Consider the following 13170-nt stretch of genomic DNA (forward strand, 5'->3'; position numbering starts at 1 on the left):
GACTGGTGTTTCCCCATGATGACTCAAATCTATATTATTGAAACACAAGATAAAGAAGATGAATAAAATAAAATTGAATTTATATGTAGCATATATCAATTTGGACATCATGTGTCAATGCTTGGGAATTAGATGAACCGTCTAACTCACCTAATTTCCGGTCCTGTGATCTTTAACCGAGAAGGTAAGAACCAATCTCTAATGAAGTAACGATCTCTGTCAATAAATAATTAAAAAATTAAGAATTAGGATTTAGGAGTAGGAACCGAAATTAATCAAAAAGAATGACTCGCTAAGCACCTGAGGAGGAGGCGGGACGAGGCCTCGACGTGACGACGTCAAGGGCTCCAAACGTCCAGCCGTCGAGGGCTCCAGTGATCCGATCCCTGCAGGCTGTAGCGATCTAACGTTTTTTTATGGTAGCGATCAGTATTTTTTAGATAACGTAGCTAATTAGCGATGCCCTCATCGCCTTTTTTCTGAGTGCTGCCTCGTCGCCTGATCTCGTAGCGATCTGGAGGAGTCCCAGTGCTCCGTTTGCTCGATGGCCTCGCTCTCGCTCGATGGGCCTAGTCACTCGCCGCTCGGCCTAGTTACGTTTACTGTTACTATACCTATATAAAAAATATGGGGCCCTTCAGAATTTTGGGCCATGTGTGGGCCGCACCTTTGGCACCACTGTGGGCCCGGCCCTGAGCACTCTTCTAATGAAATTTCATTCAATACTATCAAAGGCTTTGGCAAGATTTATTTTCTGTGGGGCTCTGGCATACTACGCGGTCGGCTGGTCAGGACAAACCTGGTGTCTGGTGAGCTACCTAACCAAGATGCAGTAGTGAGGCAACGTCGCGGCGGCGAGCAGGGTCGCCTCTTGGCAGGGCACCCGCTAGCTGACATGTCCGCTCGGCGCATTCTGTTGAAATTTGGGATGGACTTTAGGCCCATATAGCAATTACTGAAAAAATCTTTAAGGGCCCATGTGGGTATTTGGCACTAGATGTAGTGAGAAGTTTAGTCCCACCCCGCTAGTGGAGAAGGAGTTGGACCTTTTTATAAGGGTTTCTTTTCTACATGCTATTGGAGCTTGAGAATAGAATAGGCCCTCGCGCGCTCCTCCGCCGCCCGTCTCGCCTCGTTGCGGGATTGAGCTGAGCCGAGCTCACACCTACGCACTTATTTTTGCCAGGAGTCTCTGACAGCTGCGCCATGGACTCGGACATGGGTCGAGCCCACGTCTCTCCACGCGGCTGCGCCTATATAAGTGTGCGGTGTCTCCCAACCCTAGCCGCCATGAACAGATTATTGAATTAATGCACCGACCAACTCACCCAAAAGTCCGAACTGATGGAGGGAGGCGGGCAATATATTTCAACACTTCCCCTCACGTCTAGGCTATTTTAATCCTTAAACGTGGGGTCGATGTAGGCCACAAAATCTTTTTATTTAATACTGCGTTGGCAGGGTGTTAAACTCAAGACCTCTTGTCTCTGATACCATATTGAATTAATGCATCGACCAACTCACCCAAAAGTCCAAACTGATGGAGGGAGGCGGGCAATATATTTCAACATAGATCACATCTGCTCACGCGCACCCACCCTCGTTCTCTTGCTGCTGCTGCCGCCGGCGACTTTTCATCCCGCCCGCCGCGTACACGGTCGACGGGAGAGCAGGTCTCTGAAACCGCGCCCTTCTGGTTCTAGTACGGGAGAGGGACGAATAGGTTTTTGGGCAGCGACTATGCGACTGCTCGCCTCCGATCCACTACTTCCTCTATGTCTGTGTCGTCTTCATCATCACCATGTCCACCGACGCGGAATGTGCCACCGCCGAGAAGCTCGAGGTCGACAAGAAGGCCGCCGAGGACGCTGTTGCTGCCACCACTGCCGCGGCCTCTGCATGACGTACTGGAGGGTATAACTCGTTTATCCCGCTCCTACTGTTTTCTGTTATAGCCATGCTAGTGTTATACGTAGATCTTTCTTTTTTTTCTTGAATTGTCAGGGGGGAGAGAACTCCCCCACCTGAATTATATTCAATTGCCTATAAGGCTTTGCAGCCTTTTTGCAAGATGGGTTCAAATGAACCAGAATAAAGGGGGGCACAGAAGAAGAGACAAAGCAAAAAATAGCATACACCAAACATACAAACAGGGGAGAACAAAGAGGGAAGACACATCCCAGCACAACACAAAGCACCACTAATGTGATCGAACGGCATTGGCCAGCCGAACCAAGCCAAGACACTGCACCATCGACGCAATCGAAAGGCTTCACGCATCCGAGAGTGCACAACGCCACAACACCACCTGTGCCGGGGGTGCATTTGAAAGGTCACGCGAGGCCGAGATGACGCCATGGCGCCTATGTGCCACAGGCGAAGTCAGCATCACCAAGCAAACAAGACCATGACACTGCACCGTCAACGCAATCGAAAGGCTCCGCGCATCCGAGACTGCACAACGCCGCGACACCACCTATGCCGTGGGCACATTCGAAAGGTCACGCGAGGCCGAGACAGCCCCACGGCACCTATGCGCCATCGCCGCTGTCGCTTGGCATCACCTAGCAGAGAACACACCCAAGAGTGCATGAGCAAGAACACGAGAAGAACACCGCAGAAGAAGAGCACAAACCACCGTTGACCCCAACCCGGCCGCACCACCACCACCCGACCACCAACACAAACACCTCAACGCAGCCAAAGGCATGGCCGAACCAAGATCACGAAGACGGCACCACCTCTCCGCTGCCAACGCCCACACGGACCGCCAACGGGACCACCTCAAGCCACTGGTCACCCTAGCCAAGGCAAGCTCAAAGACGGAGCCCCAAGTGAGAGTGTGACATTGAGCGACACCATCGCCCGATCCGGAAGACCCGAGATCCAAAGTTTCCTCCAGAAAAATTTAGCAGGGAAGACGAACACCAGCAACACGACGCCTTCAGCAAGGATACGGCGCCCACAGGCACCGCCATCGTTGGCTCCAACCGAAACCGGGGCCGGCCGTGTCACGACCCCCAACCTGCAGCCTGCTAAGCCAAACCAACAAGAGCACTCGTAGCCTAACCACGAAACAGAGGCCGCCGCACCATGCGAAGCCTCCAGATCGGGAGAGCGAGCAGAGCTCGATCCAAGAGGCAGCGAGAGCTGCACCTGAATCACGCCGAGCCCGACGCACACCTTGTGCGTAGAAGCCCATCGCACTCACCACACCCATCCCGAGGTCCAGCTCACCGGAGAGAGCAGGAATCGGCAGATCCGTCGCAAAAGATAGCACACACCCAGGCCCGCCGCGGCCATGCAAGCCGAGCCAGATGGCTCCGCCGCAGCCCCATGCCGCCCTCACGGTCGGGGGAACGACCAGCCGCCACGCACGCCGTGAGGCACCGCAGGCAGCGGCCCGACCCGCCGGATTGGGAGGCAAAGCGCATCGCGCGGGCCAAAGATGGCCGGAGCACGGGACGCCCACCCCCCGCCCCAAGCACCGCCGCCCTCGCACCGCCACAGAGCACGAACGGCGCGCGCGGAGGAGCGGCACGCCGCCGCTGCCACACGAGTCCCCGCTCGTAGTCGAGCCGCTCCAGCGCGCCAGAGCCCCGCCGCCGCCGGATCCGCGCGGGGGCTTTGCCCGGCGGAGGCTAACGGGCGGCGGCGAGGAGGGGGCAGGCAGGGGGCGGCCGCTGTGGTGGCGAGATGCGCCGCCGTCCGAGTCGCCCTGGGGAGGACAACGCGGGGGCCTTCTCCCAGGGAAGACTTTTTTTCTAGATCTTTCTGTAATTAGGTAGTATGTGCTTGCTTGACTGAATATCAACATGCGTTTATTTGTGTCAATGCCATGCTAGTGATTTACTTGTGGATTAAGTTAATCGAAAAATTGCCTATTTACTCAGCACATTCTTGGTACATTCGTATTGGGGAATACAGGGGACAATCGTCTGTCGTCTCCATCACTATCTTCACCTTGGTCAGTGCTTCACCTAGCTATGGCCCTTGATTAAATCCATGTCTTGTTTGTGCTAGCTACAAAGTCAACAGTTATCTGAACACCATTCATGCGATGCTTTCAGGGAATGGCTAGCTATACTGACACTTTCCGCTGCACAAAGTGTCTGATTCGATGGCAATCTCTCCCCAGGGTGCCCTGTCCGTCTTCTCTAAGCTCTGGGTCTGGGTGGCATCTGGCCTTGTGTTCCCACATTCCGAGCCAACCAGTTCGATGATAGCGGAGAATAAGGAGCTCTACTACAACTGGTACTACTTTGCCGTCAATGGCGGCGGCTTCTTCTCTAGCACGATCATGGTGTGGCTCCAGGACAACTGTGGCTGGGTGTTCGGCTTCGGGGTACTGGCCATCGGAATTCTCAGGTTTCTTGCTACTGCCAACGTTTACAGATACTAGAAGCCTGAAGGAAGCACGATGACAACGGCTTGTCAGGTTGCAGTTGCAGCAACTCGAAGCGCTTCATGTGGATGTGCCGGCTGACAGCTCCATTCTGTATGAGATTCCAGGAATTAAATAGCTATGCATACGATAGTTTGCAGCTGGACTAACATGTGATCGGCTCTTCTGGTTGATGGCCGGGCCGGACTACAGTTCCCTTTCCATTCGTCTGGTACAAGCGCAAACTGCCTAACCGATGAGTGTGATCCTGATCTATATTTTGATGAGGGAATGCGTCCAATTCAGGCAGGCTGAGTACACGGCAGATCATAGCATGTTCGATAAATAAAGTGCAACTCTTTTAGTTTATTCGCTTGTACAATATGCCATTCTTGTGCTAGGTAAGGTTGCATTGTTAAAGATCAGTCTGGTCTCTGGTGATCATGGTGGCAGGCTTGAGGCATACAAGTAACACAGTTACTCCAAAGTTGTTTACAAGTGTAAATATTCTACCTACAGTCAGTCAGACTATCTACGAGAATATACATGCATGCATGCATGCTCAGCTGTGAAGGAAAGCCCATGGCCCTCGTGCAGTCCCAATCCTGAAACAAAAAATCAAGAGTACCTAAGCTATAACCCATATAGAAAATAAATATAGCCGCGCCAAGGATAAAACGGGAAACTCAAGCAAATTGGCATTATCTCTTCTTATTTAGAAGGGGTCCAGAGTTATATACCTCCTACTCCTCGTGCACAACATATGGTATAATTACCAGTTACGGCTTAGTTTGACATTGTGCATTGCATTCCGGCAAGCTCAATTTTTAAAGCCATTAGTGAATAAGGGTTCATATTCTCGTTGTGATAATGAACTTCAACAGAAGGAAATTCAGAGTTCTTTGCTCACTGTACCTCCACAACCCTGCAAACATGCGGAGGCACATGTAGATCGACAAGGCTATCCAGATTCCAATGAAACCACTGTAATTGGCGAGGGTGACAATGAAAGCAATGCTGACAATCGCCACAAGTATCTGACGATACAGAATTCAATGGAACGTGTCAGAAGAAAAAAGTCAGAAAACCAGTAGAGCACAAATAAACTAAACTGTAAGTCTGTTGACTTGCCAATGAATAAGCAGCATATGCAAAATCAGATGCACCATAATTGACACCGTCAAAAACAAAAGCTAAAGCGTTGATCGGTTGAGTGAGAGCGACAAACTGTACATAGAACAAAAGAACTCTCCTTAGTTCAGGAAACTGCCTTGAGATAATTAAATAGGAGTATAAGAGAAGATTGTCATGCTCTCAAGTATGAACTGCAAGAAAATCATGGAAACGTAACTATAACATTTCAAAACTCGGAGTTGCGGTACTCTTAGGACTCGGCATACTGTAACTGTACCGGTATTGCCACGTAGATATGATGCAGTACACCCTGGTCTTCTGTAAATAATCTCGAACCTGTATGGAGGCCAACTCCTAGAAGTAGGCCCAGGAGAAGCCCCAAGATCAATCCAAGCTGCAAAATAAACAGTCCTTCACTAAGGTGACAAAAAAGGATTTATAGAAAGAAGGAACCATACCTGCAGTAAGCGGGAAGCTGTGGCCTTGGCCTTCGAATGGTCCTTACGAGCAAATGCACTTGCAAGTATAGCCTGTCAAAAATATTGTTCACACACTAATAGTACATAATATGCGTGAAACACATTGCTTGAAGCAAATCTTTCTAAGTTATTAACAAACTCTCATGATTTATGGTCAACGACACAGCACCCAGAAACACAAATATTTCAAGGTGTGAATTGCATCTTACAGGTAACTAAAGTTCCACAAAGTAAGCAATATAGTACTGTAAAAATATGAAAAGATAACTGATGTAGCTAGTAAAAATTGTTATGGCAATGAATGACTATATTTTGTTCAAAGTGGAGGTGTCAGCCCGCCCCCTGCATCAACTGATGCACACAACCAGGGCGACGAATTTCCATTAAAGACATGGATAATAAGTTGGCTTGTCATGGATCGGAGAAAAGAAGAGGCCTGACTTCGAAATAAGTAAAAAAGACCTGTCATCGATCAAAGAAAAGAAGAAAAGTGTTCCCTAACCTGTCCAGCAAAAGCCAATCCATCAGCGAGAAGGGAAGATGCCAACCAGATCTGCAAGCAAATCTGGAATGCAGCCATTTGAGTTGGACCTAGCCGTGCAGCCATTGATGCAGATAGTGTTACACAGCATGTTGCGGCAATAACTCTGGCAAGTAACAGAGAACCTGAAGAGTGCAAAGACCTTTACAGCTTTACATAATAGACAAAGAAAAATGCTTAAGCATAGGCACTGAAAAAGCACAGAGCACTATCCCAGACTGATTTTGTTTTTGGACGAAACGCAGTAGCACTGCTTCCATTGCGTTAGGAAGGAGCAAAGGTTATAAACTAAGGAAGAGAGGAAAAGAAAAGGAAAAATGTGTGGAAAACAGCACACCCTCCGTCTGGTTCTAGGGGTCTTTCGACAAGGGCTAAGACGCATCATCTACCAGCATCAGTCCACAACTTCGCATCAAGCTGTAGGCTGTGCATTACACTGATTACTGAACTGGATTTCTGGTTGTATCAAAGGTAACAGCATGCTTTCTATGAACATAGGTCAAATGTAGACAAAATAATCAACAATTGAATTGGGCGGCGGTTGTAACATGATTTCATACAAAGATAAATCTACCATTATGATTGATATGGTAAAATGGTCCCTTTCTTTTACTGGAGCAATAGTTCATTTTGTGGAACATGGCTCAGTAACGCTAAATGTGTTTTAGAAGATCTAGGTCCAAATTGACTGCCCGGAACAAACTAGTTCAGTAAGAATTTGTCATGAAAAAAGTTCTATAGAACAATTTTCTGCAATTATTTACTTACACATTCATACAAAGTTCAGTAGGTGTTACCGTTTTTAAGGAACCGACCAATCGGCAGATGTTTCAAGTTGGGTGGCAGTAGTTCAACTTGCAGGCGTAGTCTACATACGAGTATGGCAGCAATGAAATATCTGCATAAGATCCACTATGAACTATCACAATAGATATACAAAATAATTTCATAATTTGGGATCAAGTGTGAATCTTCCTATGAGAAAAAGAACAATGGTATCTATCAAAGAGAAAGAATAGCACTACGTACTGTGATATAACATGAGCAACTGCTGCACCACTGACACCATACTGAAACACAAACATAAATATTGGATCCAAAACTATATTGATTGCATCTCCAGCCACTGGTGATCATAAAAATGGGTTAAATTGTGTTACGTATGAAAGAAATTCTTCCTACGGAATCTACACATTAATCAAACCCCACATTACATTTCACCTCCAAAGACAGAAAAGTGTTACCTTTACTAAGATTGACATATGAATATAAAAACCACAGGATATATGTTGGACGGGACAGCTCAAATAATCGGGGGGTTTCATTCTCGAAAGAAATAATCATGAGTTCTCTTTTCAATTTTGGTTTAACTATACACCTCCAGATCATCACTAACTCCCTCCATTCTAGATGTAACTTTTAAAGTATGTACATTCAACCATTTAAAAACTTAATGAGAAATATACGTACAGACATTTAGATGATCTATCACATGAAAGTTGTATCGGTAGAATTTTAAAAACACAGACTACCAGATTATCATAATTTTAAGAAGTTTCTGCAGACATAATTTAAAAAGTTAAAGATTTGTAAGACCATGTTATTGTCCTAAATGAGAAAGTTAGAGAATAAAGGTAATACTATCCAAGCAAGGAAATAGTACTATACCAGTTGCATATAGAGGCGTCCTTGTATCTTTAAGTCCACGAAATACCCCTTGCATTGCCAGAGATAAAAGAACAGCAGGAGCACCTAAAGATCTGAGTACCAAGTACTGTAATGCAGGATTCAACATTCCAGTGTCCTATTGAAAAGTGCATTTTGGTTAAAAAATTAACCTATCCAAAAGAAGAAGAAAAATGATGAAGTAGTTCCGGAAAAAAAGCTCAAATGGAAACTCGGATTCTATCAAATCCAACTGAATTTTAGCAATAATATCATACAAATATGAAGTATCAGGAGCAATTGTTTTCCTCTGGTTACATTTTAATTCAGTATGCCCATATCCAACTATCAATACTAAGTTAACTTACAACTTTTGGCAAAAAAAAAGAAGCAGCTTAATAACAGAAGATCCCTCAATTATCAGCTTTTGGTGAAGGGAAATCAATTACTTTTGAAATACATGGGAAGCGCTGATGTTCATAACTAACGTTTGTGCTGAAATAAAGTAGTTCACTTCAAAAACAAAAAAGTGCGCGAAGGAACATTTACCGCTTTCACACCCATGAAGTCTAAGATAGGTTTTGCACAGGAAACAAGAAGCAGAGTTTCAACAAGACCAAGCACCCCACCAAGTAGTAATGCTGTAGAAACTGATGGAATTTTTTTCCGCTTATGCTCAGTATTGATCTCACTTGAGTCAGTTTCGAAAGACGATTTGCTGGATGTGGCATTATTCTCTGGTGATAAATTAGAAGACCAAATAAATATGCATCACTTGACCATATAAATTTCTAAAAGAAGAACCACAAAGTTTCACCTTCATGAGTAATCAGTTCATCCATTTCGCTAACATTGTGTTCATTCTCGCCACTTATTTCATCTTTGTTTCTGTCACTGGAAGTAGCATCTTCCTCTGCAACAAATGATGTTGTGACACTCACAAGGGGGAACACTGCAATTCTTGTTACCTGATTAAACACGACAATAGATACACCCACAGCTGCAATCTCTACTGGACCTGTTTGTCACGAAACATATCAGAGCAATCAAATTGCCATTATACAAATGAGCTAAAAAGACCTATGGAAACATATTTGTGCATCACAGCAGCAAGAAATAGTTTGATAAAAAAATGTATTACAAGTCCAAAATAGAAGAAAAGTAGCGTAACTGTAATAAACAACATGATTAACTGTGTGGAGTTATAAATAATCTCATGCTAGACTGAGCAGCAATCATGTTAGCACCTGTTGCTCAATTCCCAAATACGTATTAAACAAAGAGAAATTGAGATGAAGATCAATGAAGCAATACAACTTTTATGTAACGCACCTTCCGGCACAAAGCTTCCATGAAAAGACCAAAAAGTGAGGTAACTATTTTTTATTTTTTTTTAGGACAGGTAACTATTTGTTTGTTCCACAGTAGCGTAAAAGCAAAATTTTGGCTTTTCAAAATGCTCTGACATAACCTATTACAGTACATCGATGTGAGATTTCAACGTGGGATCAAACATATGGTTCAACTTATGGGATTTCAACTTGAGATCAAACATATGGGTCAACTTGAAGAGAAGTATAATTAGTCCTCTGCTTCTTGCCACATCACTGCCTGATTCTTCAGTTGAACTCAGGTGTTTTAACTAAAGCCGTACACTATATAAGCTAAGGTATAAAGGGCGTAAAGAACATCCCAATGCATGGATAGCTCAACTACATGGAAATCACATTTTTAGTAAGGAAAAAAAAGGATGGAACCATCCTTTTTATGTATAATGTATTTACCATTTTCAGGAGATGAAACGCAAAAAAGCAGAGCTTAATTAGCCATAATACGTGCAATCATGTCTGGAGCAGATTAAAACTAGGCGGAAGCAAAGCTTAATTAGCCATACGTGCAAAATTGTACTATCTGACAATCATGTCTGGAGCAGATTAAAACCAGGCGGAAAATGGGGGAAAGTGGACTGCAGGGGAAAGGGGGGCAAAGGGGAGCAAGAGAAGGCAAGCAAGCAACACCTATGCGGCCGATGAAGGCGGTGTCGACGAGCGACGCGAGCGGGTCGGCCATGAGCGCGAGCGCGCCCGGCACGGCGATCCCCATGATCTCCCTCCCGAGGTCGTCCCGCTCGAACGCGAGCCTGAACGCATATACAGCACCAAATTAAAAGAAATGGAAGAAAAATAGAGAGGCGGGAGAGATCACGCAATAAGCGGGGCGCCTCCGGCCTACGTACGTCGCGCCATGGAAGAAGACGCCGAGCAGGTCCATGGCACCCGCCGCGGGCTGGTGGAGGAGGAGGAGGCTCTCCTCGCGGGAGCAGGCGGCAGGCGGCAGCGCGCGCGCATGAGATGGAGAGCCGAGCTTGGTGCGGGCTGCGGCAGCGCCAACCCGGCTTTGGGGCGGGCTAGAATAGCATTGGGTTCGTCATTCGTGTCGTGCGTGCGTGCGTTTTGATGCGTTTTAGTCGTTGGAGCGGGAGAAGAAAGGGGGGGGGTGGGTGGGGGGGGGGCGGGAGGAATCGGAGGGGACGGATGGCTACGGGCTCGGTTGGCGCCTGCCAGGGCGGTGAGGATGCGGGACGGGGCGCACCGCCCCCATTTGGCACTGCTGTTTCTAAGAGTTACCAAATACCTAGCTGACTCTATCTCCTCCAAGGCCCCGTCTATTTAACTGATCCTTCGATTTCAGCCATCACGACCTTCTCCACAGCTGTGTATATACATCATAAAATCGAGAAGCCAACATGTGCCATGGTGTCAACAAGCAACGTAGCTTCACGGCACGCCCTCATGGGACCTCGTAGGCTGAAATGGACATGCACCACTGAATTCTATCCGCTATCCTAGGCAAGATCTTCGGCAGCAGTTTCGAAACACGTCGATGACCAAATCGAGGAGGACCGATCATGCAGGATGTTGTCGTGATGCGAGAAGAGTATAAGGACCGCCACCTTTATTATCACGGCAGCAGGACCCCATGTCGCCCAGATCCAGCATGTCGTCGTCCGCCTGCCAACATCCATGGCTTGAAGCCTGCCGAGCAGAGCCCCAGACCGCATCAGCCGACCACAGTCTTGGACCTAGCTCCACCCACCCACCGAGCCAGATCAGGGGGATTGGCAGCCATGGTGCACCACCGGGCGTAGGTCACCCCACCACGCCCGCCACCGAGCAACGCCACCGTCGGAGCCTCGCAGCACCACGCCACCAAGAACCACTCGATTTGCAGCAAAGGCATACAGGAACGGGCGACCCCCAACGGAACTGAGCCAGACCCGGATGGATCCGGTCGTGTATAACACAACGTGTCCAAACAGCAACAGATCGGGGCGAGACCAGGGGAGCGCCGCCGCCTAGGACCTCCTCCCGCGCTGTGCAGAGGCCTCCGCTGTCGAGCCATCCCACAATCGTAGGGGAGCCACATCGGTCACCAGAGCTTCGAGGGCCACCAGCGCACACACCACCGTTGAGCCTGCATTTGCACCATGACCGTGAGAGCACCAACCGCACGGGGACCCGAGGCCCGCCGTCGCCAGCTGCCACCGGGGCTTTGCCCGACGATGGCAAGGGAGGGAGGTGATGGAGGGGCGGCGGAACTGGCGGCTAGGGTTTTCCGCCCGAGCCGCCCCTATGGAGTGGCACAGGGGCTCTTGGATGTGGACATGTGGTGGTAGGATGACACCATCATAGCTCGAACGAACTTGCTTTTGGGTATAAGATCATGCATGGCTATGTTGTTTTTGTTCATATGTTGTGTTCCTTCACTTGCTTCATATGTTGTGTTCCTTCACTTGTTGCTTGAACTGCTGCTCTTCCATCATGTTAGGTGAAGTGGTATGTGGCGTACATAGAGAGTGTTCCAGGAGTTGCAGTTTATGGCAAACATGCCAAGAATAAGTTGTCAGTTACAAAGCCTATGACTAAGCAAGAGGCAGATAATGCTTATTCCAAGTTTGTACTCAAGCAGAAGAGCAATGTTGAAGTAGGCAAGTTTTTTAAGCCAAAAACATATGGTTCTACTTCAATAATTCATGGTAAGCATGGCAACATACAAGATCCAGTTTTCTCCTTTCAACATATAAACTAACACTCACATGTACTACTAAATAGCAAAGCTCCGAACAACAAGATCACCTCTCCAAACCTCTGATAAAAAAAACTGCATTCGAGGGTAAATTCTCTTAGAGCTGACTCAAACTCAATTTACACAATGTCGAAGCAGAGACATCGACATTTTCCAGTACCAGCCTCTCGTCGGAGCACTCAAACCCATAGAAACAAACCCGTTTCTGTAACTTCTAGAGACTCCCTGTATAGAAGCACAAAGGGGACATGTATCTGCAGAACTGCAAATGAAATAGCTGGACAATGGTACATGCGAAGGCAACAATGCCAGAATTGAAAAGACGAAAGTTGATACAAAAAAGCAGTAGAATTACCAGTGATGTTAGAAGTACTAGTGATACTTCTGGTGCAATGTATGGAAACCATTCATCAATTACGTGATAGCTAAGAAAAGTTGAAGAACATACACCTTACTGAGCCATTACTTATGTGCAGCTCTGATTTCCTTGTAAATCCACATGTTCCATTACTCAAACCAAAAATACAATAAGATTTGGTTTGATGAGCAAATTGCAGGAAATGACACTTTCAGCCTTATCAATGCTATATCAAAAGACTAGTACAGGAGTTGACAAGTTTAGCCTTAAAACAGAATATTATGTTGCTGAAACTACTGACGTAACAGTTAACACGGCAATGCAAACTTATGGGACTTGGTGAGATACCATCATGCAAATTTACAGGTCGCAAGAGAAAAAAGGTCAAAATCACCATGGTTACATTACTGACTGAACACAATAGAATTTCAATAGATGCAACATGTACTAGTCAAAACTAACGGTAGCAGATTTTTAAGTACTCCTTCCATTTCTAAATATAAGTCTTTTAAAAGATTTTAAT

At 46.7% G+C, this 13170-nt stretch overlaps 2 protein-coding genes across 9 annotated transcripts; one reads left to right on the forward strand and one right to left on the reverse strand.

Annotated features, from left to right (window-relative positions):
* The first annotated feature begins 2092 nt into the window (after positions 1–2092).
* Positions 2093–4753, forward strand: LOC125522062. The gene is made up of 3 exons (XM_048687137.1): positions 2093–3784; positions 3894–3967; positions 4071–4753. The coding sequence occupies exons 1-3, from the start codon at positions 3318–3320 to the stop codon at positions 4079–4081; spliced, it is 552 nt and encodes a 183-aa protein (XP_048543094.1). The 5' UTR covers positions 2093–3317; the 3' UTR covers positions 4082–4753.
* Positions 4754–4822: 69 nt separating this feature from the next.
* On the reverse strand, positions 4823–10649 carry LOC125522021 (protein DETOXIFICATION 42). Of its 8 annotated transcripts, XM_048687089.1 has the most exons (13): positions 10440–10649; positions 10222–10343; positions 9021–9221; positions 8753–8940; positions 8207–8342; positions 7568–7664; positions 7336–7436; positions 6500–6663; positions 5977–6048; positions 5796–5912; positions 5516–5611; positions 5300–5421; positions 4823–4989 (listed from the first exon to the last, which is right to left on the reverse strand). In XM_048687089.1, exons 1-13 carry the CDS (start codon positions 10472–10474, stop codon positions 4947–4949), a joined length of 1494 nt encoding a protein of 497 aa, XP_048543046.1. In that variant the 5' UTR covers positions 10475–10649; the 3' UTR covers positions 4823–4946. The 8 variants fall into 8 exon arrangements, 6 of the variants coding, with proteins under 6 accessions (XP_048543046.1, XP_048543068.1, XP_048543053.1 ...); XM_048687111.1 differs by lacking the exon at positions 5516–5611 and having other exon boundaries at positions 5796–5872; XM_048687096.1 differs by lacking the exon at positions 5516–5611.
* Positions 10650–13170: the final 2521 nt, after the last annotated feature.

This window comes from Triticum urartu, chromosome 1, assembly GCF_003073215.2.
Source record: "Triticum urartu cultivar G1812 chromosome 1, Tu2.1, whole genome shotgun sequence".
In the NCBI taxonomy this organism is placed as follows: Eukaryota; Viridiplantae; Streptophyta; class Magnoliopsida; order Poales; family Poaceae; genus Triticum; species Triticum urartu.

Bases quoted from the DNA above. Each gene is read 5' to 3' on its own strand.
- LOC125522062 (XM_048687137.1), top strand. From the start codon at position 3,318: ATGGCTCCGCCGCAGCCCCATGCCGCCCTCACGGTCGGGGGAACGACC. The intron at 3,785-3,893 runs GTAGTATGTGCT...CTATTTACTCAG, and splicing joins CTAGATCTTTCTGTAATTAG to CACATTCTTGGTACATTCGT.
- LOC125522021 (XM_048687089.1), bottom strand. From the start codon at position 10,474: ATGGACCTGCTCGGCGTCTTCTTCCATGGCGCGAC. The intron at 6,664-7,335 runs GTAACACCTACT...TGCACTCTTCAG, and splicing joins TGGTCGGTTCCTTAAAAACG to GTTCTCTGTTACTTGCCAGA. The intron at 6,049-6,499 runs GTTAGGGAACAC...TATTTTTGACAG, and splicing joins GATTGGCTTTTGCTGGACAG to GCTATACTTGCAAGTGCATT.